This window comes from Grus americana, chromosome 19, assembly GCF_028858705.1.
Source record: "Grus americana isolate bGruAme1 chromosome 19, bGruAme1.mat, whole genome shotgun sequence".
In the NCBI taxonomy this organism is placed as follows: domain Eukaryota; kingdom Metazoa; phylum Chordata; class Aves; order Gruiformes; family Gruidae; genus Grus; species Grus americana.
The window spans coordinates 6,840,063-6,867,912 of NC_072870.1; the positions used below are offsets into that span (position 1 = coordinate 6,840,063).

The window sequence follows — 27,850 nt, forward strand, 5'->3', positions numbered from 1 at the left end:
CGAAGGCCTACTTGTTTTAGGTGTGATAAGAAACTATTCATTGTTTACTGTAAGTAGAAGGCTAATGATTTGTAGGATGAGCACATGTTGCACATCACGATGAAAAGGAAGACCTACAAGACACTTCCAGGTCTTCATGTACGTACTTATCAGAAAGGGAGGACGCTAGATGCCTCCAGGAGCATCCTTATCTTCCTGAGGCATTTAGTGAACATTTACCAGGACTGAAGTATTGAGAAACTAGGGGAAAGGTAATTTGGGCCAGGGTCCCTACCACCACTGACCCATCAGCCCCCTACCCAAATTATCCCACCTACTCAGAAGATAGAGGCGGAGAAAGGAACTGAGTGTGCGTTCTAGTTTGCATACTAGGCAGAGAAATATGAACTAATTATTTGAATGGGGAGTGCCCCACTTTGTAATCTTTGTAATATTTGTGTATAAATATGACGAGAACCAGCGTTAGGTGTGCTAGATTTGTGGGTACCACCTAGCACCCGGTGCTGAATAAAGCAATATCTCCTCTCTAAACTGGAATAAGTTTTAGGAGTTTTACTTTTTGGGTAACAGAATGAAGCAAGCTGACCCTTCCTCTATATCTAAAGCAACACTGGAAGGAGTTTCTGGTGCGTTACTCCATGTGAGTCCTAGAAAAGCCACCGCGCTGAGTCCATCCAAGGCAGAGATGGCCTCTCGCACCCTCCACAGATGTGACCCTTGTGCCTTGGACCTGCCCCCAAGCAGGTGGAGGGGTTTGAGCTGCCTGCAGGTGCTGTGAAGACACTTCCAAACTGCTTTGCAGTCCCCTCCTGCCCGGATACCAGGGACCAGGCAGAGCTGTCAGTGCAGGGCGAAGAAAATAGGAGACCTGACCAGGGCAGCCTTGTGCCAGTTCATGCTGTATAAGATCCACAAGCCACACCATCGATCACCAATATTAAAGAGAACTGATTTTTTTTTTTTGTCTTGGTGTGGAAGTGTGTTGTCTGTTATAGCTCAGCTCTGCAGCATGAGCCTGTACCAGTCAGCCTGTGTTCTCCTCGGTCATTTCCCCATCCCTGCTGCCAGTTCCCCCATTTGTTGATAGCTGGGATGCTTGTAGGTACACTTGGGAAAGCAAGGCCTGTGTTTTGGGGGAGATGAGTTGCAAAGCAGAATTCCTGATTGACTGCGACCCCTGGGAAATGGGGGTTTGAAAGGCTCAGCTGTTTTGGAGCTCAGTGCTGCTCTGTCTACTCGTGTCACTCAATTTGAGACCCGAGACGCTCATCACAGCAGTGGGCTGGTATGCTCTGGTACAGAGCCCTGTGTCAGTGGGCTGCCAAATGAGGGGACGTGGCAGTGCTGGACACGGGTAGGATTCCCAGTGGGGTGGGCTCCCAAAGGCCCTGCAAGGAGGCAGCAGCACTGGGTGCGAGTTGCCTTCCCGTCCCAGGGTGTTCTGGAAGGTGCTGGGCGCTGCCGCAGCTGCTGGCGCGGGGCCGCTCGTCCCTGAGGCTCAGCTGTCTCACGCTTCCCTAAATAGAAAGGGAAAAGGGTCTGAGCACTGCGACGGGGGTCAGCCATCCCAGCCGTGGGCTTTTTCGGCACGAATCCCCGCTGTTCCTGCTCCCGCACCCTGTGCAGCTCTGCGGGTAGAGGGAAGCCGGGATTTGCCCCGGCGGGTGGGATGGGATCCCCTCAGGCTGCAGGGAGGTGCTCCCCGCTTGCACGGAGGTTTCCCCCCTCCCCAGGCTGGGCTGGCTGCCGGGGGCCCTGGCTCGCAGCCCTCCCCAGGCGCTATATAGCACGGCCGTGCCGAGGAGGGGACAGGCTGCAGTGACAGGTGATGCTGACAGGCAGCAGGAGCTGCCAGGTCCTGCCCAAACTTGGAGCGGGAGGCGAGCTCTTTCCTGAGCCACACGAACCCTCCGTGGTGCCGGTGAACTTCTTTAATTCTTCTTTGTTGTTGTTGTTGCTTTTCTTTCTTTTATTAATTGACTTCTAAGGATCTACAACAGCCGTGGGAAAAGCTTCTGAGAAGCCACAGCCTTGAGGAGCAATTTAGGTCTTCATTTTCCAAACTCTTCAGCCTGGTAAGCTGCTTTTATTAATGTGCACGTTAATTATATGCCAGTCTCGTGGTGAAGCTCGGCAAGTGGAGTAGGCAAGTGACCCTGGTGACACAGGCTGCTGAAAATGGGGCACAAATTAATGTTTTTCCTTAAAGCTCTGCAGATGGAGGATCCCATCCAGCTGAAAGAGGAGGGCAATAAATATTTTCAGGCCAGCGACTATGAGAAAGCTGTGCAAAGCTACACTCGAGCCATAAAGCTCAACAAGGACAAGGCGCTGCAGGCGGTGCTGTACAGGAACAGGGCAGCGTGTTTCCTCAAAAAGGTGAGAAAAGCTCCCAGCTTGCCTGGGCAGTGCCGAAGGGGAGAAGGGCAGGGAGGCAGCCAAGGGCACTGTGTGGTTTGTCCATTTATTGAATAGAGTGTTTGCCATCTGGTCTGAAATTATGTGTTCTGGGCTTGTCCTGGGAGCTGTAAAGCTGCCTCCTTGCTTCAATCCTGATGGGGCTGAGTACGGTGGTTCGGCTCAGAGATGGTCCCACTTGGTTGCTTTGAAGCACAAGCTTGTGGCAGGCATTGCTCCATGCTTGTGGGAGAGCTCTGCAAGCCATGGGTTGGGGTGCAGAGGCTCTGGCTGGTTGTCCCAGCACAAGAGAAGCAGATGTAGATATTTAGCAAAACAAAAAGTTATTAGTATCTGTACTAAAATTGTCTCAGCTCCCTGCAGTCAGCTTGTAGTGACCTGCTGTTGGATTTTAGCAGATTTTAGCTTGTACGTTCCTGAATTTTCACTAACCCAGAAGTGACACCTACCTAGAACGAGTTGCAGATAGGCAGTTGTAGTATCCCCTCTCCCATCACTGCCCAGGGTCTGCCACTGCATCACCGTGGTGGAGTAGGCAAGTGACCCTGGTGACACAGGCTGCTGAAAATGGGGCACAAATTAATGTTTTTCCTTAAAGCTCTGCAGAGGGAGGATCCCATCCAGCTGAAAGAGGAGGGCAATAAGTATTTTCAGGCCAGCAACTATGAGAAAGCTGTGCAACGCTACACTCAAGCCATAAAGCTCACTTGTAGTAGTGGCAGTTGTAGTATCCCCTCTCCCATCACTGCCCAGGGTCTGCCGCTGCATCGTCTTCAGCGTACGTTGTCTCCCCCACATCACAGACCTTTTCCTCTTCCCTCATCAGTGATGAGAAGGTACCTAACCCTCATCTTTCCTTCTGTAGGCTGCTGCTGATTTCACTGGGGTGTCCTGTTAGTAAGTGGGAACGGAGAGGTCGCAGTGTGCATCAGCAACGGGGATGTGCCCTGCTATTCCACCGCTAACAAACCTCTCCCTTCTGCTTTAACAGGAGGAATATGCCAAGGCAGCCTCGGATGCGTCTAGAGGTAAGGAGGGGGCTGTTCTGAGAAAGGAGAGCTGCGTTGCTGGGTATGCTTGCTCCAGCCTGCTCCCACATCTGCTTTTGGGGCACCGGGGTCTTATTCCTTCACGTGCACTAACACCCAAGAGCTGAGGCCGCAAGGGAATTAGTAGAGGAGGTTCAAAAGAAGATGCACCAATTTGGTGTGTTGATGTAATTGGTGCTAATCAGGTACCAATTCACTCACAAATTTAGTAGCTACATCGCGAGGACCTGTAGTCACTGTAAAGCAAATCAGTTTACGCAGAGGATTTCCAAGAAACAAACTCTGATGCCTGGCTCTGCATCGCTTTCCCAGCTATTGACATCAATGCTTCGGATATCAAAGCCTTGTACCGGCGCAGCCAAGCTCTGGAAAAGTTGGGGAAATTGGACCAAGCATTCAAAGATGCTCAGAAATGTGCCACCATCGAACCCCGCAACAAAAACTTCCAGGAGACCCTGAGGCGACTGGGGGCCGACATCCAGGAGAAGGTAAATGCTGGGGGAGCAGTCCCAGGTTCACAGACCAGGTGTGGGAAGTCCTTGCTCTGGGTTACACTGATGGATTGGTGGTCGTACTGGAAACTCATAACAACGTAGGGGGATAAATAGGCTCCATTAACTGGAAGTTCATACTAGATGCATGTAAATTTGAGGATCAGATTGAATAGTTAAATTAAAAAGCATGGCAGCTCACTCCTGAGGCTGGCCTGGTCCTGAATGTCTTGGTAAGGTCCTGGCAAGGAACGGGACCAGCTTTGGACTGCATCTGCAGTCACCTCATTGACTTAGTTACCGTTGTGCGGGTGCTGCGAAGTCCCTGCATCACTAGGTACTGTGAGGTCTCAGAGATGATGGCTTAGGGCTGGCTCTGTCCATGTCGCTGAGTCTGAGATGGGTAATTGATGCTTTCTGAGAAGTGATGCCTATTTTGTTATCCAGCTTAGATTGTCTGTGTTTTGAGGGTCTGTGGTGTCCTTGAAGTGATAACGGAAAATTGCTCCTCAATTTTTCTCCCTCTGATGTTCCATGCACTCTCTGTTGGCACAGCTGCGCATTCAGTTCTCCACAGACTTGAGGGTCCAGAAGATGTTTGAAATTCTGCTGGATGAGAACAGTGAGAAAGAAAAGCGAGAAAAGGTGAGAACTGTCCTGGACTTGTGAGGACAAATTGCTGTTTCTTAATGTCAGAGGCCACACCAAGGAGCAGAAGGCTGCGTTCCCTTCCCCATCTCTCCCGGGTGGAGGAGGAGGAGGTAAGGAGCTGGGAGATGAACTGCACTTGGAGAGACAACTGAGAGGTGAAATGCCCCAAAGAGGCATCACCCTTGTGCTGTAGGAAGGTGGAGCAACTTCCCGAAATACTGGAGGTGGGATCAGACTGCGCTTCTGCTCAGGCCCATCTCCAACACCTTCCCCATGTTTCCCTCCAAGCAGTGACCCACTTTCCTTGGGCAGAGCAAAGCTGATCCCCAGATGTACCTGGAGAAACCGTCTGGTGGGGTCAGAGCTGGTCTACTGCATCCGTCAGGAGATGGCCACCCCAGAGCTCCCACCGGGATGTCCCAGAGCTGCACAGAGGTGTTTCAGAGGCTGCTGGCAGGGCTGTGCCACTGAGCCCTGGTTCTTCTGTCTCCCACCCAGGCTGCCAACAACCTCATAGTCCTGGGGAGGGAAGAAGCAGGTGCCGAGAGGATTTTCCAGAACAACGGGGTCAGCTTGCTGCTGCAGCTGATAGAAACCAAAAATGCTGAGCTGATCCTGGCAGCCGTGAGGACGCTTTCGGGCATGTGTACGGGACACAAGGCTCGGGTAAGTAATGGGGTGCTCGAGACTTTCACTGCTGTTGCCTTCACCTGGGGGAGTGGAAAATTGCAATAGTCCACGATGTTTGTGAGCAGTGGGGATTTCTTCTCTTCCTTCTGGTTCTTGCAGGAAAAACCAAAATCCTACAAAAGAAATTTAGAATTATGAGGGGGGTGGGGAAATACATATAATTATGCAAGTGGGGTTAACAGAACATTGAAACTGCCCCTTTTACTCTGCTCCTCATCTCCGGGGTCAAAGCTGTCCGTGTTCCCTATGGTGCCTTCATGTGTGCTGGTGAAGTAAAACTCACAATGAGTTGTTACCACAGACATGGTGGTGAGCACGGCTGGGAAGAACCTGAGTCCTTATCACAGGTCTCAGAAAAGCAACGAATAACTTTGTCAAAGTTTTGTCTGAGGCTTAGATGAAGGAAAGCAGGGAGAGGATCTACAAGGAAGTTAAGATTCCTGGGAAGGATCCCAAGGCAACTCCCAGGGGTCTCAGTGCCAGCTAATATCTTACTCTATGCCCAGACAGTTGTTATACGGTGTAAAACAGCTCACGAGAAGCCCTGTCTGTGTTACATGGTTGAAAGCAGATGGACGTGTGCAAAATGAATACGCACATCAGTGTAATGGCACAAAGGAGTTGGGGGGAACTACAACACAACAAAAATAAAATCTACTGGATAAAAACCCAGTGGAGTGGAAATCTATTTTTTTTTTTCCGAAACATTAACTGTTGTCATATGCAGAAAGGCTGTTCTGCAAAGCCCACTAGCTGAGTGTGTTTCTGAGCACGCCTCCCCTGAATTCCTGATGTGCCACCGTGCATGGGGACAGGCTGCGTGGTGACGCTGGGTTTGCTGACAGCCAGGATGGGGTTTGTGCACTAAAGAGGCTCTTTGGTAACAACCTTGTGTACGGGCCTCTTCCAAACCCAGCCGCGCTCTTCTCATCGTCCTTGTTGGAAACAGTCTGTTGCATTACTGGCAAATCTAGAGTTTAGGAGTTGTCTTATCGTAAACAAAAATAAGAATAAAAAGCAAAACTCTGCCTTGTACTGACTCAGGATGCACCCAGGAAAATACTTGCTTTGTACAAGCTGAGCCTGACCTTTCTAAAGTGTGCAGGAACGGCTCGTACCCTTGGCTAACGGCTGCCCTGCTCTCTCCTTTCTGGGGCCAGGCCACCGCCATTCTCCATTACCTGGGCATTGACAACATTTGTATGTGGATGTCTGTCAACAATGAAGAAATCTCCCTGGCTGTCTGCAACCTCCTGCAGACCATCACTGACTGCTTGCTGGGCCAGGGGAAAGAGGAGCATCACGGGAAGGAGGAGGCTGTGGTGCTAGGTAAGAGTGCATGACCTGGAGGTCCTTCAGTCTTGCTGGAGAAGTGGGGCGAGCAGGGAGGGCTGTGCTCCTGGGATGTCCACCTTATTCCTTGGTGAATTGGGGACTTTACCCTTCAGCTGTCCAGGATCACAACCTGCACACAGCTCTTATCCTCATGGTGTTAACCTCAATACCCACGTTCCAGCCACGCAATGGCTTTGAATGGTTTTCACTGGGTTCACCTGCTTTCAAAGATGATTTCTTGCAACTGGCTGCTACTGTCTTGCTTCTGTGTAGATACTAAAAAAGATCTGAGGATGATCACAATGTGCTTGCTGGATATGCTGGTCAGTAAGAAAGTATCTGGACAAGGGCGAGACCAAGCTCTCAACCTCCTCAACAAGAATATCCCAAGGAAGGACCTGAAAGACCATGACAACAGTAGGACCACCTTTGTGATTGACAATGGTGAGTCCTTCCCCTCCATCCTGTTCTGGTTTGGGAGATGTGGAGCTGTGTATTCTTGCTTGAATACCTGTAGAACTGACCCTCTCTATAAAATAAATCCTCTCTGGCTTTTTTTGGTATGTGCAAGCCTGGAGTAAAGTTAAACTTATTAGCAGGAAACAGTATTGAGGTTAAGAGAGAAAAACCTGTGTATGAGAACAAGAATTTTTCAGTTTCTAAAGGACTGACTGAACTTCGCTGGTTAGTTTATTCCAATGTATTTGCTAATGTTAGGAGGATTTGGCTTGGATAAATTGTCTGGCTTAAGATGAGATGAACAGCCGCTGAGCTTGCTGGACCCTTAAACTGGTCATTTCTAAAGCTGGAAGTGGGGTGAGGAATTCGTGTGGGGTGTGTTTTCATGCCAATTCTGATAACTTCTGGTGGAAGTTATTTAATAACACTTTAGCAAAAGGAGGGTTAAGACATCCAGAATCACTTGAAAGTCGCTGACTTTTCCTCAGTCAAAGCCTCCAGCCTTTGAGGTCAGCAGGTTTAATGCCTCCTGACAAAAATGACTGATCCAGCCAGGGACCAAACGCAGTTTTGCTTATCTCACTCTGAGAGCTGGATAAGAGCCTGATGCTGCAGACCTGTAATCGCACCAGCAGAAGCTCCTCCCCAGTAAATATCCGAGTGCCTTCTTTGTTTAAGGCTTATGTGATCAGGCTGCAAAGTAATTGAAAACCGTCCAAGTTGGCTATTTCACTGCAAGAAACCAACAAATAATATGTCGAGCTTTGTACAGACCGTCTCCCCTCTAACAGCTGTATCTCTCCATTGTTTCCAGGCTTAAAAAAGATACTGAAAGTGGTGGGCCAGATTCCTGAGATGCCTGACTGCCTGCCGCTGACAGAGAACACCCAGCTGACTGCCTCCGTCCTCCTAAATAAACTCTACGATGACCTGCGCTGCGACCCGGAGCGTGACAACTACCGGGTGATCTGCGAGGAGTACATCAAGTGAGTTGGAGCTGGCTTACTGGGGCTGAGGTGGCCCAGAGGCGCAGGGGCAGGAGGCGTTAAGAATGAGCTGAGGCACTTGCAATCCACTTAGATGCCAAATTGAGGCCCTGGGAGATAATGATTTCCTTGAGATCCTTTTAGATCCTTCAGCTGGGATACTCGCATCCTCACGTTGTACTTCTACCTGCTGGATCTCACAGCGTTTGCATGAACTTGGGCTCAGCCGTGTCCCACATACCTATGTATTTCAGCAGTGGAGCTCAGTTCCAAATTTGAGGGAGGACATTCCCTGCCCAAGGGAATGAGAACTTTAAGCAACTACTGTTCCACATGCTAACTCCCTCTACCCCATGCAGGAGCAAAATCGACCCACAGGACATGGATAAGACACTCCATGCAATCCAGATGGTGTCTGGAGTTCTGCAAGGGCCCTTTGACTTAGGCAACAAGCTGCTTGGCATGAAGGGAGTCATGGAGATGATGGTTGCTCTGTGTGGGTCTGAGAGGGAGATTGACCAGCTGGTGGCTGTGGAAGCCCTCATCCATGCCTCCACCAAGCTGAGCCGGGCCACCTTCATCATCTCCAATGGGGTGACGCTCCTGAAGGAGATCTACAAGAAGACCAAGAATGAGAAGATTAAGATCCGAGCCCTGGTGGTAAGGATGGCAGCCCCTGCCTCTATCGCCTGGCACACTCACCAGCTTAACCCTGGACTTGGGAGAGGAGGGAGGTCCTGGGAACACGTTGGATTCACTCACCTCAGTGAGGGGATGGTTTATTGTGCTTCCCCCTGCAAGGAAGGGGGATATGGCAGGCCAGGAGAGCACATGCATTATTGGTAACTTTGAAGGCAAAACTGGTTAATCTTCCATTAAAGACATCCAATAAGAGCACAAAATCTGACTTCGTGCTACAAGATGAACAATCTACTGGGTATTAGGATGCTTCCTCTTTGTTAGATCTGACTTCAAACTTTAGATATGGGATTAGGCTGTTTTGGGGCAGCAATACTAGAGGATTAATAACATTTCTCACTGAGGTGTCCTCTTCATCCTCCTCAGGGTCTCTGCAAGCTGGGCTCAGCAGGAGGTACAGATTATGGACTGCGACAGTTTGCCGAGGGGTCCACTGAGAAGTTAGCCAAGCAGTGCCGAAAGTAAGTGGTTTTACATTTTTCTTCTGTTGTTCCGTACTTTGCAAAATACAGTACGCTTCTTTCCCCAGAGATCCTGCCCACACGTTGCCTTCATTTACTGTTGCTGCCTGACAGCTGACAGTGCCCCCAGAGCACTGGGACCTGAAGCTCTTCTGTGCCTCAAGCAACCATACGTTCCTCCTGCCTCAATAACCAGATAACCCTTCTCCCTCACTCACTTCCCATGTGAGACACCAGACGTGGTGCCTCTCTCTTTGCCAGAATGGTACAGCCTCGTCAAGTGCTATCTGGAATATGCACAAGTACCTTTTGAAGGTGAATCTACCAGGTGGACTAACCAAGGAGGTGGGATGAAGTTAGGAAGTGACTGAATGGGTGATCACTGCTACTGGCACCAGATAGCAGGGCATCACGTGCTTCATGTGATGGTGAAGGCAAAGCAGTGCTGAGTAGATGTTCTGATCTGTCTTTATCTGCAGCATTTAGATCCCTTAAGCTGGACCATGGGAGGAAAGTCATGTCTCAAGGGAAGCACCCACAGTCTTTAGGAGCTGCAGCAAAACCTGAGTAGATATTCGGGCCTGAAACTGTCTCAACATCTGTTTTTCCTCCCTCTTCTCCCCAAGAAATTAGTCCTGGTTCCCAAGGTAAAGGTGGATGTCTTTCTCTCTTCCAGATGGATGTGCAACACCAGCATTGATGCCCGGACCAGGAAGTGGGCTGTGGAAGGGCTGGCATATCTAACCCTTGATGCAGATGTGAAAGATGACTTTGTTGAAGATGAGCCAGCCCTGCAAGCTATGTTTGAATTAGCCAAGGTCTATCTCCTTACCTTGTTCCCTCATTCCTCTGGTAGCATCAAGTTTTCCCAGCTCTCCAACCCAACACGGTCTCCCCAGGCAGAAGGAGCTGTGACCCCAACCCCTCACCTCTAGTTCAGCGAAACTAAAAAACCCTCTAGTTTGCTTGTGCCATGGAGACATCTCAAGGTTGTTATCATCCTGCTCTTCTCCCAAGGCTGAGGAAGGTTGCTCTTTACTGTCAGCAACTGCATGAAAACCAAAGGCATCAAGGTGTTGACAGCATCTGATGTCAAACACCCTGTTTGATCATCAAAACCTTTTGGTTTTCTCTGCCCTGGGCTATAAAGCTAGGGATAAGCCTAAAAACACTTCAGCTAGTGCAAACCACCATGATGGCAGTTCCAAGGGACCTGTTTCCTTGCCGTGCCCTCCTCACCCTCACATAAGCTTTTATTTTTCTGTGCAGACAAGCGACAAGACTATCTTGTATTCTGTGGCTTCTGCGCTGGTGAACTGTACCAACAGCTATGATACCAAGGAGCTGGTTCCAGAGCTGGTGCAACTGGCAAAATTCTCCAAGCAGCATGTGCCTGAGGAGCATCCCAAGGTAGGTTGTCTACAGCCAATGAGCTGGGAGGAAATGCTTGGATCTGAAGACTTACTTTGGTGTATCCATTGTCACAGACCTCAGGTCTCCTGTCTCAGAGGCTGAAACTGCTTTGGTCTCCAACCAGGCTTGGTTGTAGTCAGCAGCATGGCAGCAGCTAAGGGGCTAATCCCTTTCCAATGTCCCCCCCTCAGGACAAGAAGGATTTTGTGGTGAAGCGGGTGAAACGGTTGCTGAAAGCCGGTGTCGTCTCTGCTTTAGCCTGCATGGTGAAGGCGGACAGTGCCATACTGACGGACCAGAGCAAGGAGCTCATTGCCAGGTGCCTTCATTGCTGTTGTGGGAGCAGGGACTGCTGGCCAGCCCATGTGCCACTGAGATGGCACCTTGCTTTGTGGGGTGGTGCATTCTGCCTACGGGGCTGAGATGAAAGGGAGAAAAGATTTAAAACCAAAGTTTTTTCTTAAGCAATGTCATAAAAATCCGCATTCTGACCTTGAAGGGCTGCCTTGCTAGGATGCATTTTGAATTTCTAGTCCGCTATACTGGTTTTGGCTGGAATAGAGTTCATCATACAGGCCTAGAAACATCTTGCTGTGCCATTTGTTGCTTCCTCCTAGAGTGCTGCGGGCACCGGAATTTGCCTGGTGGATCTGGCACCCCTGCAAAGCTTTAGCTCCCTTCCCATGAGGCACGTGGGTTATTGCCTCCCCATGTGGCTGTTTCACTAAGTGATGCTGTGCTTCTGCAGGGTGTTTCTGGCCTTGTGTGAAGACCCCAGGGACCGCGGGACCGTCATCGCTCAAGGCGGTGGGAAGGTGATTGCTTTTATGTTTGCAGCCCAACCTGATGTGCAGTTGATGTCTGCTGGGAGCCCGCAATGTGTCTATGGTGAGGGAAGGAGACAGAAAATCATGAGCTGTCTTGGTAGCCCCTGGGCCCCAGACTGACTCTCCAGTTTTATCTCTGCAAGCCTCCAAAAAACCAATCTTTTTGGAACAACTCTGTGTGAGCTACAAGCTCTGGCATGGTGCCTATTTGAGGACAAAAGCGAGACATCACTGTGGGCTACAGTCCAGACCCATTTTTTCAACAGACACATCTTTAGGATATTTTTAACTTATTTTAGTATATTAAGGCAATCGTGTACATCTTCTCAGAGGCATTGAATGCTTTCCTGTGTGTCACTAGGCCCTGATACCCCTGGCTGTGGAAGGCACAGAAGTTGGCAAGATAAAGGCTTCTCATGCTCTGGCGAAAATTGCTGCTATCTCCAATCCAGACATGGCATTCCCAGGAGAGAGGGTAAGGTTAAAAAAAAATAAACTTGATAATTCCTTTAGCAAATGAAAATTGTCAAGATCTGAGAGCTGGAAAAGCAGTGACATGCCTTTTCTTCTCAGGTGTACGAGGTGGTGAGGCCCCTCGTCAGCCTGCTGAACACAGAGAGAGATGGCCTCCAGAATTACGAGGCTCTGTTAGGTCTCACTAACTTTTCAGGAAGAAGTGATAAACTTAGGTGAGTTTAACTGCTTTTTGACTTTCTTTCTTTCTTCCCTCCCCAGGAGTGAAGGTGAATTTCAGTTCAACACTTTTCTTGTAGGATTATGCAGAGTGGTCAGTTTGAGCTACCTTTGGCACAGCTGCAAAAGTCTCAGAATTAAAAGATTAATGAAATAGTCAGGAAGAGGACAGTGGCACATTTTCCTCTAGAAAGAGGAAAGACATGAATCTAATCTGCATTAGATAGGGAATGAACCACATATCACGAGCTCCAGTGCTGCAGACACTAATTTGTTTCAAAGCCTTCCCTGCCTGCAGTTAATATTTTGTAAGTTGGTTATTGCTTGTCCCAGGATGTATTTTGTTTGACTGCTCTTCAACACAGGATGAAGATAGTCAAAGAGAGGGCTCTGCCAGATATTGAAAACTATATGTTTGAGAATCACGACCAACTTCGACAGGCAGCCACAGAGTGCATGTGCAACCTGGTGGTCAACAAGGAGGTAACTTGCTGGGCGTCTCGGGCTTGCTGCATGCACCAGTTGGTGAGCCCCTACCTAAATGTGGTGTTGCTGGATCTCATGGGGTTGTGGTTTTTTAGGTTCAAGAGCGGTTTGTGGCTGATGGAAATGACCGGCTGAAGTTGGTGGTGTTACTGTGTGGTGAAGATGATGAGAAAGTCCAGGTTGCAGCGGCAGGAGCCCTGGCCATGCTTACAGCAGCACAAAAGAAACTCTGCTCGAAGATGACTGAAGTGGTAAGGCCATAAATCTGATTATTAGCAGTGTAGACATTCCCTTGAAGGGGCCTGGCTCAGTCATGAAAATGCCTCTCAAAAGGAAGATGTAGTCCACCAGTTTGATAGAGAGGAACTTAACGGTGAAGCCGAGACCTGGGTGTGCATGCTCCTCGTTCGTCCCAGCACAAAGTCAACCAGCCTGCCTTATTCTAGACTTCATCCCAGAACTGAAACCTTTTTATATAGCTATTTCTCAAGCTAAGTCCAGGATGCTAACTGTCAAGCAAGGGTAGGAATGCAGAATATTATTGTATAGGCCCTGAAAGCTTTTCATAAATAACCTGAAATCCAAGCCTTGTTTCACTCAGAAATGAGAAGAGTTTGATAGATAATATATTGAGCTTTACAGATCTCAAACCATCTCCATTTCCTGCACAGTCCTAACAATTCAGACCCCACAAAGCTGAATATCTGGGAAGAGCTGAGGCTGAGAAGTCCTTAACCCCGCTGTGTTGCACACGTGCTGATGTTGGACACTGGAGTTTGTTAGAATAAAAATGATTCATTCAGCCAAAGGAGGAGCTCAGGAAAATCAGTGGGGGGAGTGGGTCGTCTGCTTCTGGTCGTCTCGGCTGTGTCAGTACTCTGATCAGATTCTTTGCACAGAGATTATGCAGCAGCTGAAAAATGAACTGTGTTTCATGTGGTGCTAGTGCCATGAAAGCTTCTGACTGTAGTGTAACAAAAATTGAGTTCTAAAGTTTGGAGCCAGGTTTCCTTAGTTAACAAATCCAATAACCATACCTGACATGAGTGGTGAAGAGGTGAGTCCCTGTGCTTCCTTCTGCTGAGGAATGCCTTGCCAAACTCACACTCTTGGTTGAGGTATTCTTCAGATCAATGCTAATGATCTCTCTCTCCCTTGAAGACCACCCAGTGGCTTGAAATCCTGCAGAGGCTCTGCTTGCATGATAACATGGAAGTGCAGCACCGAGGACTGGTCATCGCTTTCAATTTAATCAGTGCTGACAAAGAGCTAGCGAAGAAGCTGGTGGAGACGGAGCTCCTAGAGATCCTGACATACATCAGCAAGCAAGAAGATGACCCCAAGAAGCAGCACATCATTAACGTGGCACGGGATTGCCTCACAAGGTGCATGGATTATGGGCTGATCAAACCTCTCTCTCAGGCATGAGGAAATGAAAAGCACCAAAAAAGGCTGAGTGGGGGAAAAAAGGCTACTGAGAAATATGGAAAAGTAAGAGCCATGAGGAAAATCTAGTGCTGTTGCTCAAGGCATGGAATAGTTTGGGGATAACTTTGGAGGATCAGAAACTGTGAGGAAAAGGGGGACATTTGCCTGGGAAATTTGGAAGTGTCCATCTGAGTAATTCCCAGGGGGTGAAAATCCTTTGCCCCACTCAGCCGATAACGATGAAAGCTTCAAGGCCCAGCTGTACCAGTTGGTTGTGTTAGAAACGTGTGGCGGGCTGTTGGAAGGAAACTCAGCTGAGCTGAAATCTGTTCGGCAGCCACCGACAGCTCCTGGTACTTCTGGAATTCCTAGCAATGCGGAACAGGGGGGTTAAATTCCTTCTATTGTGTAGTCGGAAAATAGGTTGGGTTTTAGCTGTGTGCTTTTTGTTCATTTATGGTATTTTTAAACAGCCTTAAGCGGTGTGCCCAAGTGTGAAGATGGTGGATGAACTCTTAATAAATTCACTACTTTGTTCCACGTGGAATTCCTGTTCTGCTTTTATTAAGCAAATGGAGACTCTAAAGCAGCTCCCACTTGCAGCCTTGCATCATACCTGGGAAGGTGGAGTAGTTGGTAGCACAGGCTGAATTTTCACCAGTTGCAAACTATGCAGCGCTGCTCAAACGAACGTGCAAAGTCACCGTGAAAGGCTGCGCGAGGAGGTGGCACCAGTGGGGTAAGCTGAGGTTCACACCAGGGCACAGTGTTTGGTTCAACAGGGAATGTCGAAAATACCTCATTTATGGAAGAAGGAGAATGAGAAGCAAACACATCAGTTTATCAATTAAACTTTATTATAGAAATGTTTACATTCAAACACAGATTCTTTATGCATGCTGTGGGCAACAAAAAAAAAAAATCACAGACCCTTGCTTTAGTCCCCAGAGGGAAGAAAATCTAAGCATAGAGTAAATATAATTGTACTCAGCAATGATTTAAATGTGAATTCAAATGCATTAAAATATTTCTGATCATACTAAATGGTGGTGATGCACACATGATAGGCATGGCATGAATAAGTGTTGGGGGTTATGATAAGAACACAGGAATAGTCTTTCCTTGTACATTGATTAAGGAAAAAAAAAAGTGCCTCTTTTTCTAACTTGTAACGACATTCAGTTAAATCGCTGGTGCTTTATAATCACACTAGGAGGATATCGGACTGCTCTTCCAAACCAAATGACCTACAGGTCATTCTGTGGTGGAAAACAATATGGTTTGTTTTCAACCAGCCTTCAATTTTGGATACCTAGTTTTAGGAATTTTGGATCTGTCTTTCAAAAGTACTTTGCATCTAACTCTACACAGAGTTTTAGCTAAGCAGCATGTCTGAAACCTGGACAGAAAATGCCATTGGTATCTAAGGGCGGTTATACAGAGTTTTCCTTCTCGCACTAAAACTCCTCTTTGGAGCAACCAGGTTCTTCTAACCCACACTGACTGCTGCTGAAACTACTTCTGCAAAAGCCATTTATTTGTATTTCTCAGCTAAAACATGGACAGAAGGCCTCATTTTTACTTACATAGATATCTAAATTGAGGCTGTCTTTTAAAAAATGGCTTCTAAGATGGAATGCCTATGCTTTTGCTAACTTTTCTGAGCAGTATGATGAGTATGGGAGGGAGTTCTGGCTTTTCTGGTCAAAGCCAGAAAGTCTTCCAGTTTCCTGTCTTGGCATGGTGGTTTCCAGTTGGCAATGCGCCTACGTGCAGTCAAAGGCTGAGCATTGGGTTTTGCAAGTGCCTGGAAGGAAACTTCAGGGAATGATGTAATTCCACTGACATTCAAAGTATCTCTTTTCTCTGCATTATTGAAACCTTACATTTGATTTAAAACAGACTGTAGAGGATTCCCAAGAATGGCCTTTTAGAGAGGACCAGCCATTACAAAGGATATCCTTCTAGTTGAGACACAGAATAAAAAAAATCCAAACGTATGTAACCATGGCCCTATCAGGGCCTTGTTTGGATCCCGTGTAGTTACCTGTTCTCGGTTATCAAACAAGTGTAAATCTAAATTAGCTCAACAGCCCAGCTTCTGGAAAATATCAGAACTTCCTCGGAAAGCTGCTTCAGTTGATTTTCCGTTAAAATATCCAACCCTGGATGCTCTTGGAGGAGATCTTCACTGAGTTTTTCTGGAGTATATATTATGCTGTGAGATTTCACTAACAAGGCAAAGCAGAAGAAACAGTTAGCGTTAGTGTAAGATATGTAAATCCAGCCCTCTGAAACGATTCTGTGGGATTTAATATTGGTGAAAGGTTACAAATACAGACCACAGCTGCCTGAAATACCTTTTTTTGCTTCTTCAAAATTTTCCTGAACAACTCCATGTGTTTCCAGCTGCTTTTGCAAAGACTGCTTCCTCAGGGAACTCAATCCTCATCTCCTTCCCAGGTCTCAGTTCCTTTGCTAAAAATCCCAGCATAGGAGCAGCTGTCGCCAACCTTGTTTCGGAGACCTGGTGAGTAAACAAAGATGCAATAACGGATCAGTCCGAAAGCCCTGGACACCTGGCTGATCTTGCAATGCTACAGAAACATTGGGCTCTAACTGGCAGCAGACTCTCCACTCTGGTCCCAGCCCCAGTCACTTCATGTATTTACATCAGGCTGATTCCAAGTGACCTTCTCCTCCCGTCTTTCCCATTTTTCACCAGATTGTGAAGAGACATTGGCAAATAGAAACATGTGATGCAGCATGAGCATTTGCTGTCCCTCACTGCAAGAGTGACAAGCTGTCCTCATGCTGGTTTTAGATATTTTGCTCTTCATTAGACTAACAAACACAATGCATAGACAGAAACCTTGCAACTCATGTGGACAGCAGCTGATAAGCAACAGAACGGGATCAGGTCATGGACCATGGAGCTGCTCCTGGTCTCCTTATCTCATTAGCTGCTGTTGTAACCTCTAACTCTGTTAGTGATACCCCTTTCACTGCCCAAGAATTGGCCAGCGAACAATTTTTCTGTCCATAGCTCTCAGCTTAGTAAACTGGCAGCAGCAGTGGAGAATGTCCCTAAAATCAGGAAGGAAAGCAGGTAAGACTGGCTAAGACTAACAACACTGCCAGGCAAGGAGCAAGAAAATAAAAGGAAATATTGGAAAGGGGTCTTTTGGACCTGGATCAGCAGCAGTTATCCACACAGCCCATTCATCAGCTCTCAGTCTCCTGACAGTGCTGCCTTCCGCTAGCCATGAGTCCAGGTCTTTGGAAAACACGACACAGGTAAATGGCTGAATCTTCACAGCACAGGCACAGCCACGGTGATCTCCAGCCTTGCTGTATACTTTGAAGATTTTGTGTTCATACCTTACGTTGTGTATATTTCCACTCCTGCAGAAACGGAAGAGGGTTAATTTGAGAAGCACCACATTTTGTGTACAACCCAGTACTCAGGCTACAGATACTCGGCTTTGCACCTGTAGAGGTTAAAGATGCGATTTCACTGCTCCAGGTTTCAATAAAATTAAAAGGTCATTATCTCGCTGTTCAAAGTGCAAGTATTTTCTCCAGTCTGGAAACAAAAGAAGAGACCAAAAAGTCTCTTCTAAATCTAGTCTGGTCTTATTTCTGAGTTGTAGTTTTCATTTCCAATTTCTGCTTTTACAACGCCTCTACAGTTCAGCAGGGCACACGGTGCACAGGCAAGGGTATATTTTTGATCTTGTTTTGAATTGATATCTTTTTTTTTTCTTGCTTTTTCACCAAAACATATTTTTCCAACACAAAAAACTACTTCAGGATACCTTGTTGCTAAGCAGACCATCTGCTGCTGTTGATCATCTTCAAGAGTCATTCTGGGCCTGAAACAATTGGAAAAAAAATTGTTTACCATTTATGCTGAAACATCAGTCTTTCAAAGACTTTGAACAATAAATACACTGAGTCACAGAGATGAGAGCAACAGGGATTTTCCTCCACTTCCAAAATAGAGTGCTTGCTTAAAACCTAAATGTGTCCCCCAGGTGTTTATTTTTCTGTCCTTGAGCACGAGGGGATGTCGGAACACAGAAGCAGCCTCAAACAGTTTTTCTACAGCCAGGCTCATTTCTCCCTTCAATACCACCCCCTTACAAATTCCTGGACTGCATGCCCCCTCCTCCTTCCCTCCAATGACTCAGAAAAGGCTGTGCTAAGCCTCACCTCGATCTTCAGCATCCAGTAATCTCACTAATTAATAATCAATCAATAATAACAACTGACCGTTCTACTTTCAGCTCTGTTTGGCCACCTTTGGTAGTAAGACGGCTGAATCTCAGCTGATTGCCACTTGGCACTCGGACTGCAGGCAAATTCGTTGAAGTGGTGGCAAAGTGCATCTGCATCACATCTAAGCCAATTCCTTAAAATGAAATCCAGCCCCCTTGCTACAAAACACATCTGTGGTACAAAAGCACCTGGAAATAAGTGAAAGTGTGCCTAGAAGAGATCTCGCCTGTGACAGGACCACAGCTTATTTCCAGTAGCACAAATTTGCCTTCCACATGGCCAAATATTAAGCCACAGAGCTGCAGGGCACAAAAACTCCAATGAGCATCTCCTCCAGATCTGACACAGAAGACAAGTTTCCTGCCTTGTCTGCCTCTCCTCTGAGTTAGTTCTGCTGAGCAACATCGCCCTGATCCTCGTAGCTTTGAGTTATGGTACAACTAAAGCAGCAAGAATGTTAGTGTGGGCTAATTTTTGCTATCAGGTAGAGGAATTTTTCCATCCAGTTCCAAAGCCCCCCTCTAGTGTGCTGCAACAGGACAGCTTGGCTGACTGCCGAGGTCTCAGACTGCCGAGATGTGACACAGAAAAGGGCTTACCCCGCCTCTTCTTCTTAGCTCTGGGCTAACACTTCAATATTTGAAATATCAATTTTAAATCCTTAAATATATTTATATTATAAATCCTTAAGTTCCAGAATGATGCGCAGCAGAAATGGGGTATAAAGCATCCGGATTGTGTTACCTGTTTTCTCCTTTGCCCTCTCCCTCTATTAAAATCTAGGAGAAATGAAACTTACTTTGTTGCTGGTTTCACTTCTTCTCTGCTTGTTTTGTTTTTTTCTCCTCTGTGTTTCCTGTGATGAAGCACCAGTGTCCACAGACTTCACTGGATCCTTCTAGCTCTATCTGAAGTTCAAAACTGGTTTTTGCTTGGAGCCCAGCCCTCCGGAGTTATTACGTTCCTCCCCCTGGCACTTTTCCAGTGGCCAAAATCTATCAGAAGAAAGAGACAATTAAAAAAAAATAGTTCAGAAGAAACCCCCCAAATTACAGCATTTACACTAAAGCTAATAATTTTATACCGAAATCATGCCCATATAAAACTTTCAGCTGAAATAATTACAGATATGGGTTAAAATTGTCTCATAACTTTTCTCTGTGAAAGTGATCCACTTTGGAACATCCTCAGTGTCACCTCCCTCCTTGGGGCAAAATTCCAGCAAAGGCACTGAGATTGGGGCAATAGTGAGAGCACTGAGAACAGGGAAGGTTGTGGGCTTGACTGCAAAGCCTTGAGAAGCCTTGCACAGTGGTGGATGAGCATGCCCTGGGTATCTGCTCAACAAAGTTGTGTAATTTTTTGAGAGGAGATGAGAGAAAATGAAATAGTGTGGAAAAAAGAGCAAGCTAGTGCTAGACTGCAGAAACATGCTTGCAGGATAGGAAGGAAATAAAAACATAGTGTGTTCGTGGGCAGGATTACAGCTTCATGTACAAAGTAAAAATGCTTTTTAGCTTTTGATTCCATATCATGTCAAAGAGAGCCCCTGGCTCAACCCGCCTGGCAGGAGCCGGTGTAAAAACCCCCTTTCCTTGCTTTGCCCCTTGTCTCCTTTCTCTTCATCCCCCTCCAGACCCCATTCTGGTGTCCCAGGCTTCTCTTCATTCATTACAAAGCACACTTTTTCCCAGTTGCATTTTTCATGGTGCCCACCACCACAAGTTACAGAAGACTTCCCTACCTTTTGAGATTTCTCCTTGTGGGCTGCGCAGAGTCAGAATGAAACCCACAGGTACATAGGTGGGTTAAAAAAACTTTTATTTTTCAACTCTGAGTCTTGCCCTCAGGTTGGATCCTCCTCTTGATCCTGCACAGAAGGGAAGGCCAGGGCCAGAAATCCCCTCCCCAGAAGAACCACATGAAATACATCTGAACAGGCATGCGTGTCACTGAGTTACTGCTTTAAAACATCAGGATGGTTTTATCCATCTGGCCTTAAACAAGAAAGCATATTATTTTAACTTGCATATTAAATCATGATATTTTTCCTTCCAAAGCACCTTCTGTTCAATTGTTGGAATATTTTTATTCCTCACACAATTTTTTTTTATTTCTTCCCTTTTTTTTTTTTCTTAGTTGTAACGGCGATACCACACTCATCACACTGCCCCTTGTCGTGGAGCCGTTGCTACACAACAAGACAGCCGGGCCCTCACGACCGGACAGCGTTTGAGGCAGTGACTTACCACTGCCTTCTGCCTGTCGCTGAGGAAACGGAGGGGAGAGAAACGAAACAGCTCCAGGGCCGGATGCTGCAAGGAAAAGAAAAGGCCGGGCCGGGCCGGGCCGGGCCGCCTCCTCAGGGCGGGAACAGCTCGCGCCGCACCGAGCTCTGCTAACGCGCATTCCTATTGGCACCCACCCGGCTTCGTCGGCAGTGCCGCGCGCTGCCATTGGCTGTTGGCCACCGGGGGTGGGACAAAAGGCGGGCAGCTCTGCCTCTGCGTGGTTGGGCCTGCGGGAGCGTGGTGGGATGAGGGCGGCTGGGGGTGCAGGGGCCATGGGGAGTGTGGGGCCTGGAGGGCTTAAGAGGGGCTGGGGGGACGAGGTAGGGCAGCTGAGGGCTTGGGGTGTTGGGGGAATTGGGCCAGAGAGGCTGTGAGGAGGTGAACCCGACCGAGGTAGGGTGTCTGGGGCTGAAGGGGTGTGGGGGGATGAGCCGGACGGGGACAGAATATTTGGGGGGTGCAGGAGGCTAAGCGGGGCTGGGGTAGGGGGAGTTCGGTGGACGGGGCAGAGGAACTGGGGACTGAAGAGCTGCAAGGAGGCTGGGGGAGAATGCAGGGTAGGAGATGGGAAATAGTGTGCAAATAGTCACATGAGGGAAGGGTTAGATCTAAATGGGCCTCGGGACCCTTGAGGAGCCACTGACTTCAGCAACATTTATTGGTATGACGGGTTTTTTCCTCTTGTTTTTGCTTGGTAGCAGGTCTCCTGACCTTCTTGGAATCCCACTCATGGCTTGTCTTCTCTAGCTCTTTTCTATCAGACATGTCACCCTCCTCCCTTCCCTTGCTCCCCTGCTAAATGTGTTTCATCCCCTTGTTATCTGTAACAGTAGCAGAAAAAAGGAGAAAGAACCCAAACCCTTAATTCATGGATAAGCATAAAACTTAAGCCTGTTCCTTTTACCTGTCATGTGCTTGCAGATCAGCCAAAGCTTTAATTAATTCCTATGTAGAGTCTCATGCCTTGTGAGGTGGCATTTTGTACAGGAGTGTCAGGAGGAAAAAGAGGGGTTTTGCTGGCTTAGCTAACGGTGCTGGGAAGGGGAAATGGAAAGCTTTTGCCTATGTTACTCTACCAATGTGGCTTTGTTAAGCACACAGCTGAACACACAAGATCTGTGTAGAGTCTATATCTGTACTGATGGTGCAAAGTACCACCTCCTCTGCGCTGCTGTGTGACAGGTGGGTACAGGAAGGTAGAAATAGCCACTTGGGGCTCAGTTTTTCGGTCTTGTAACAGCCACTCCTGTCTAATCTCCCAAGGATCAGTGTTAACTTATTGCAAACTCTGTCCTATAGAAAGCCATGTGGTCCTGAAAAGATCCCAAGTTAATCTGTGTTTCTTGAGGGTGGGGAGGTGTGTTTGTGTTTTTTTTCCTCCAGGAGGAAAAAAAAACACTGTTCTAGTTCCTGACCTGGGAGTAAGCTCCTTATTGAATGGAAATAAATTTGCCCAAAGCAATGATGAGCGAAGTATACTCTGAACTGGTATTGCTAAGACTTTGTGTCTTTGCTCTGACCAGGGCATGATCATGTAATCTTCTCTCTGAGCTTATTTAGGCTAAGCTCATCCAGAGTAAATAGCTTTGCTTCTTGAAACTTTTTGATGCACCCTAAAAAATACTGAAAAAGCACTAAGAATTTTGAGCAATTTCTTTTACTGGCAGAAAACCAAAACCTTGATTTGAAAAGTGAGTTGTACAAATACTTGTTTGGATTTGTCTATCTTACTGCGACACCGGGGTTAGTACTGAGCTTGCAGCAAGAGGGGTTTCTTGGGTTTTCTCCTGTGTGCAACAGGGCTTACAAAACTCCAGATACTGTAGTGGAGTATCTTCTCCATTTGTAAATGCAATGCGGACTCTGTAAAATGGAGTTTGAGCCATCTGTCCTGTAGACACCTCATTAGCAGTTGGTTCAGCTCTATTCTCATGTAGTGATTGCCAGCACAGAGTATTTTTGGAAGTGAGTTGTGGTGTCAGGGCTGGCTCTGGTGCTCTGCTCTGGATGAAGGGGGTGGGGGGAAAGGCTGGGCTAATCAAGCAAGTACAGGAAAAGATATGGAGTGATTATTTAATCCATTTTTTATTCTCTTCCAGGTCTTGGTGACAGCTTTACATTCATTTCTCTCTTCCTGTGGAGAAGGAAGTTTCTATGGGGAATGTATACCTAGGAGTATAATTGTGGTTCTCCCTTAACAGGAGAAGCCATGTGGTTTCTGTTAAGTAGGGAAAGCAACTCAGTTGCTAATGCACTAATATTTTAAGAGCATCTAGATGAGTTGTGAATGTAGCTTAGGTTCACTAAACACTTTTTAAGACTTGCAAAGTCAAGTTCTGACAGTAAGGTACTGGGCAACTCCAGTGCTGCTTTAATGTTGATGTATTAAGCAACAGAACAAAGCATCCTGAATGCATATATGATACATGACTGTATAGAAGCCACAAACTAATATGTAAATCCAAAGGTTGATGTAATAAAGTTAGTGTTTCCTGAAAAATCTTCTGTCGTCTTGTCTTTAGACCATCTTGGCTTTAATAACAGTATTGCAGTCAAAAAGCAGATAAATGGGAATGTTTGTATAACCTGAATCAGTTTCACAGCTTTTGTTTTAGACAATAAACCTAATAAATGGGTGTGTGTTTGGCTGCTAAGGACAGGAGGGTTACAAGAACCAGTCAAATCCAAGTTGGTATCCTGCAGCTGCCTGCAGGAACACTAATAAACCCTGGCATGTAACTGCTGAGCCTGTCACCATTGTAGGCTTAATGCCTGTTAGTCAGCTAGGCATTAAAGAGCAGTTTAACATTCAAGAGAGTAATTGCAGCTGTTTGGAACTGTGAGGCCTAGATGTGGGTGGCTCTGTGCAGGTCTTGGAGTGGAGTTGGCCAAATCTGGCTGGGACAGGGTGTTGTGCAGCAAGGGCCTGACAGGTGGGCATTTGGTGGCCATGCTGGGGAGAGAAAGAGAGATGAACCCTGGGAGAAGGAGGAGTAGAGCTGTGGAGCAGCGTGCATGTAGGCAACTGGGCTGTGCTGTTCAGTTAGTGAATCCTCCTGGGCTGGAAGGGGGATGGTGCAGAACTTGCCCAAGAGCTGTGCAGTGCTGGCGGGTCAATTGGCATTGGTCAGTCTTCTGTCCCCGGTCTGCCCAGCTTCTCTCTGAGCAGCACAGAGATAATTAGGAAAGTATAGGAAGGAAAAAAAGGGAAACAAACCTACCCTGAAACTGAATCATCAGTTCTATCCCTCAGCCTTTATTTAATGAGTGGTTGCACTAGAGTCAACAGGACAATCAGGCCCTGGTCTGTCTAATCAGACAGGTGATTCAAAGACTGTGGAGCATCTTGGATGCTGGTTTTTCAGAGATGATGGTCTCTGTATGAAGCAAAACTGACATAGCATGTGATGTGAATTACTATCCAGCCCAAAGCCAGCTATGTTAAAAGTGATTTGAAATCTGAGAAAATCTCACACCTTGATGTGATCTCTTTTCCAGGAAGATGTATGTGCTCTTACTGGCTTTCTAAAGGAAGAGAGGTGTCTTTATGGATCTTGTAACTACTGGAAAAAGGAAAAATGAGATAGGTTTTATTATTATTCCTTAGTGGCACAGGTAGAAGGGTCTAGAAGTTGTATAGAGATAATAGGACAAGCACTGGGGACAAATCTCATTTGTTATAGTAGGTGTTTTCCAAAGCATCTTTGGGAGGATGCAAATTACTGTATTTTTCCACATTATTCAATAACCTTGCTATCTTTCTTACAGGTGAGTGAGGATATTAGAGATTTTTATCTTCTGAAGCAGAGCTAAAGGGGGGGGGGAAATGAGATGACTGGTTCAGTGGATTAAATGTTAGAACCTATCTCTTAATCTGAAAAGACATGTACTCTGTGCGGCAAACTTTGCTCTTCATATTCTATAAGCAAAGTCACTGTGATGTCTGGAGTAGCTAACTGCTGCTCCCTAGAGCCCAGTCAGGAAAAAACCTTCCATCATGAAAAATCGGGTGTCAAGCAAGAACCAGGCATAATGTCACACACATTTTCTTCTCTCCTCTGTTCAATGAAGGGATGCTTTCTTATGATATGAATGTGCTACAGGGCTGGGACTGGAATAACTGCAGTGTAATACTTAAATCAAACACAGACATTAAAGATTCCCAGCCTACAAAATAGTAATCTTATATCCAGCATCATCATCTGCAAAGATGAAAGCAGCTTTAGTCTAGTCTCCCTTATGTAAATAGAGCCCCTAGAGGCGCAAGCTCTGTTTTTTCCAGTCCTCAGAAATGTTAAGGTCTCAATCAAGAAAGAATTTTGCTTTATCAAAGCAGATAATAACAGATGCAAAGACTTAACAAAACCGACTCTCGTCATTTGGTACAGTTGCTGCTTTAATCTGATTTGTTGTTTTTCTCCCTCATGCAGAAAATGTAATCTCCCCCTTGTATCCTTGTTCATGGTATCCTTTGTTCCTTTAAAGAGTCAAAAGTCTAAATTTAGAACTGTTGATCGGAATTAGGGGTGTGATGTTCTCAATTCAAAGGTGAGTAGCCTGAAAACGCTGGGAGACTCAAGAATAGCACGATCAGAGGAGAGGTCCAAGCCTGCCTCTACCTCTTTGAGAAGCGCTAGTGCCAGAGCTCGCCCTGGGCAGCACGAGCACCTGGGAAGCTCCTAATGGAGGAATAACCTGCCTAGAAAATTTCCCTACCTCTTTAATTTGCTGGCTCATGCCCTCGAGCAGCACTTTTACCAGGGATGCTCTTTGATCCTCACATCTGCGTTCTTCTTATCCAAATCAATGTTTCTTCCCTTTCAGTTGGTCTTTGAAGGCATTTCTCTGCCGACTGACAAACTGTGGCTGTCCGATCCCTCTGAAACTGTCAGGATGTTTGAGCAGCTAATAAACAAAGGGGAGAGCCTTCACAAAGGCAGCAAAACTCTGATTTGCCACCAAGTTCAAAGGAGCTTTAGAGCTCACTGATGAGCTGTAGTGGTTGAAAGTCTCCTATGGGACATGAGAAGAGGCAAATTTAGGCTCACTGCTGCCCAGCCGCTAGCCTCAGAGATGTATCGCTCTCAAAGCACGAGGCAGGCCTTTCAGCTCTCAGGGGAGTACAGTTTGACAAGGTGCTGCAGCTCTGTGGCGTAGCCTGTGATCGGGCAGCGCTGGTGAGTCTTCACGTAATTATACGCACAGCGGTAGCAAAACACATAACCGGAGGTGGACAGGGCCGTGGCATTGACACGAATTTTGCGGCACAGAGGGCACACGGTCTTCAGTTTGGGTAAGAGAGCTGAGCTGGCCTCGTGGTCAAGGTGCACAGGGGGTGGAGGAGTTGGGAGCGCTGTCAGAGATTTGATCGTCTCTTGGTTTTCTGAGGAGTACCACCAGTCCAGGAACTGGAGGAAGAACATGCTAATGGACAGCCCAGTGGACAGGGAGAAGGCAATGCCACCCAACGCTTTCCTAACTGCTGACTGCACTTGTGTTTTAATGCTGTAAAAGAGAGAAGATATGAGAAATCATCACTACTGCACGTTTGTCCATCTGCAAACCAAGGCAAAAAGGACTTGGAGAGTAAGTCATTGCTTTGTACAGCTGCTTAATGCTAGGGAGGTTGGTCAATGTACCCCATGTTTGTAATGAGGCATCTGCTAGGATGTTTCTCTCAGATTATTTGTATTTTAAAAAAGCTTCAAATCCTGTTTTGTTCAGAAGTTTAAATTGGAAGAGTTTGGATTGAGGGGACCTGGACTACACAGCATTTCACTCACTGATCATCATTTTACAGGACATTAAATGTGGTCATGACTAGCTCATAAAAGTCAAAGAGCTAAGTTTCTGTCCTTTTAGCAATATTGTTGCCATCTGCTTCCCTTGTTAGAAAAGTGCAGGTGAAGACTGAACAGGATAAAGGCTGGAGCGCCAAAAAAGGCCCCCAAACATTGCAATTTCATTACCACAAAATCTTGTAGAGCTAATTCCTGCTACTTGTTCCCTTACTTACACTGACAATCTACCCTTTTGGAGCACATTTTGCCAGAGGTAAACTTCATCCTGAAGAATTTCTGGAGAACAAGACAGTTTTCCTTGCAGCATCACCTCTAAATTGACACACCCACAGAACCCCCTAGACTGCAGCTGCTAAGCCATGTTCTGACGTACCTGCGTGTTTCACTTGAGGTGACTCCAGCCAATTTCTTCTCTAGGGCCTGGATGTCCTCTGCAGTCAGTCTGACCAGGCGAACGCCGGCCAGCCGCAGCATGGGTGAATGATGCTGAGCTTTCCCAAGGATATAGCACAGTTGCTGGATAAGAAACCAGCCCTCCCAGGTCATGTTTACAAAGGGGTAGGCAGCTAGGAAGGCTCTGTAAAAGCGCTTCCAGGACGATGATGGAGGGTGGATGGAGTACTCATCCTCTTCCCTCAGGCTGCACACCAGTTTCTCTAGCTTTCCTTTCAGGTAAGGAACCAGAACCAGCAAGAGGAGGGACTTCCAGTGCTGCCTCTTCGGCAGGCCAGCAGTGGCCAGAGGTTGCTGTCTGCAATCTCCTATTGGTATCCTCTTTAAGCTATAGAAGTTTTCAGAAAAGGAGGCGCTGCACCTGGCCAGATAGTGCTGCTGGAGCAGCAAATCCAGAAGGACGTAGATCTCATCAAACCAGTGCCAGAGGAAGCCGTATCGGTCAGGATTAGACTCAGCAAGCACCTACGGAAAGGGACACAAAACGAAAGGAACTGAAAGCGGAGTAATGTGCTAAATTACAGTAGCTATAAATTATGCCTCCAGTTCGTAAAGCGAGCCGGGTAGGTCAGAACTGTTATGCTAGCTTGTGAGCGTGGCCAGAGGTAAACCCTGGTGATGAATGTCTCGGCACAGAGCCGTGCAGCAGGGTCCCTCTCTGCAGTGGTTTCCCCACGGAATCTCCACCCTCGCGACACCGCTCGCCTCAGTGTCCTGCTCCCCACAGCGCGCCGGCCCCTTCTATCCCCAGGCCTGCAGGCCGCTTCACCCTTACCTTAACCAGGTGCTGCAGGGCGGGTTTCACGGCGGCCATGAGGCTGTCCTGGGCCACCGCCTCGAAGATGGAGGGCCGGCCATCGCCGGCCGAGGCGGCCGTGAGGTGGGCACCGAGCTCCGCCATGGCTCCCGCTGCGCCGCGGCCCGCCCCGCCGCCAGGG

At 47.2% G+C, this 27,850-nt stretch overlaps 2 protein-coding genes, 1 long non-coding RNA gene and 1 other non-coding gene across 9 annotated transcripts; 3 read left to right on the plus strand and 1 right to left on the minus strand.

The window, feature by feature from the left end:
• The first annotated feature begins 1,810 nt into the window (after nt 1-1,810).
• Nucleotides 1,811-14,633, plus strand: UNC45B (unc-45 myosin chaperone B). Its single transcript, XM_054847480.1, has 20 exons — nt 1,811-2,075; nt 2,210-2,379; nt 3,410-3,446; nt 3,780-3,955; nt 4,514-4,603; nt 5,108-5,275; nt 6,460-6,628; nt 6,908-7,078; nt 7,908-8,079; nt 8,439-8,739; nt 9,145-9,239; nt 9,916-10,057; nt 10,509-10,649; nt 10,844-10,971; nt 11,401-11,467; nt 11,841-11,954; nt 12,053-12,168; nt 12,538-12,655; nt 12,754-12,909; nt 13,820-14,633. Exons 2-20 carry the CDS (start codon nt 2,218-2,220, stop codon nt 14,084-14,086), a joined length of 2,790 nt encoding a protein of 929 aa, XP_054703455.1. The 5' UTR covers nt 1,811-2,075; nt 2,210-2,217; the 3' UTR covers nt 14,087-14,633.
• Nucleotides 14,634-14,925: 292 nt separating this feature from the next.
• On the minus strand, nt 14,926-27,842 carry PEX12 (peroxisomal biogenesis factor 12). Of its 6 annotated transcripts, none has more exons than XM_054847561.1 (9): nt 27,688-27,842; nt 26,833-27,377; nt 25,375-26,163; nt 24,135-24,221; nt 20,112-20,237; nt 19,167-19,362; nt 17,905-17,961; nt 16,447-17,491; nt 14,926-16,317 (listed from the first exon to the last, which is right to left on the minus strand). In XM_054847561.1, exons 1-3 carry the CDS (start codon nt 27,811-27,813, stop codon nt 25,764-25,766), a joined length of 1,071 nt encoding a protein of 356 aa, XP_054703536.1. In that variant the 5' UTR covers nt 27,814-27,842; the 3' UTR covers nt 14,926-16,317; nt 16,447-17,491; nt 17,905-17,961; nt 19,167-19,362; nt 20,112-20,237; nt 24,135-24,221; nt 25,375-25,763. The 6 variants fall into 6 exon arrangements, with proteins under 6 accessions (XP_054703536.1, XP_054703534.1, XP_054703533.1 ...); XM_054847559.1 differs by having other exon boundaries at nt 16,447-16,599; nt 17,277-17,491; nt 20,112-20,364; nt 24,135-26,163; XM_054847558.1 differs by having other exon boundaries at nt 16,447-16,613; nt 17,277-17,491; nt 20,112-20,364; nt 24,135-26,163.
• Nucleotides 21,064-22,886, plus strand: LOC129215033 (uncharacterized). The gene is made up of 3 exons (XR_008579872.1): nt 21,064-21,319; nt 21,760-21,840; nt 22,758-22,886. It is a non-coding gene; the product is annotated as an uncharacterized LOC129215033 (long non-coding RNA).
• LOC129215309 (Z30 small nucleolar RNA) lies at nt 22,115-22,212 on the plus strand. Its single transcript, XR_008579950.1, has one exon. It is a non-coding gene; the product is annotated as a Z30 small nucleolar RNA (small nucleolar RNA).
• Nucleotides 27,843-27,850: the final 8 nt, after the last annotated feature.

Bases quoted from the DNA above. Each gene is read 5' to 3' on its own strand.
- UNC45B (XM_054847480.1), top strand. From the start codon at position 2,218: ATGGAGGATCCCATCCAGCTGAAAGAGGAGGGCAATAAATATTTTCAG. The intron at 2,380-3,409 runs GTGAGAAAAGCT...CTGCTTTAACAG, and splicing joins CAGCGTGTTTCCTCAAAAAG to GAGGAATATGCCAAGGCAGC. The intron at 12,910-13,819 runs GTAAGGCCATAA...TCTCCCTTGAAG, and splicing joins GCTCGAAGATGACTGAAGTG to ACCACCCAGTGGCTTGAAAT.
- PEX12 (XM_054847560.1), bottom strand. From the start codon at position 27,813: ATGGCGGAGCTCGGTGCCCACCTCACGGCCGCCTCGGCCGGCGATGGC. The intron at 27,378-27,687 runs GTAAGGGTGAAG...CCCTTTCCGTAG, and splicing joins CCCTGCAGCACCTGGTTAAG to GTGCTTGCTGAGTCTAATCC. The intron at 26,164-26,832 runs GTACGTCAGAAC...TCTCTTTTACAG, and splicing joins ACCTCAAGTGAAACACGCAG to CATTAAAACACAAGTGCAGT.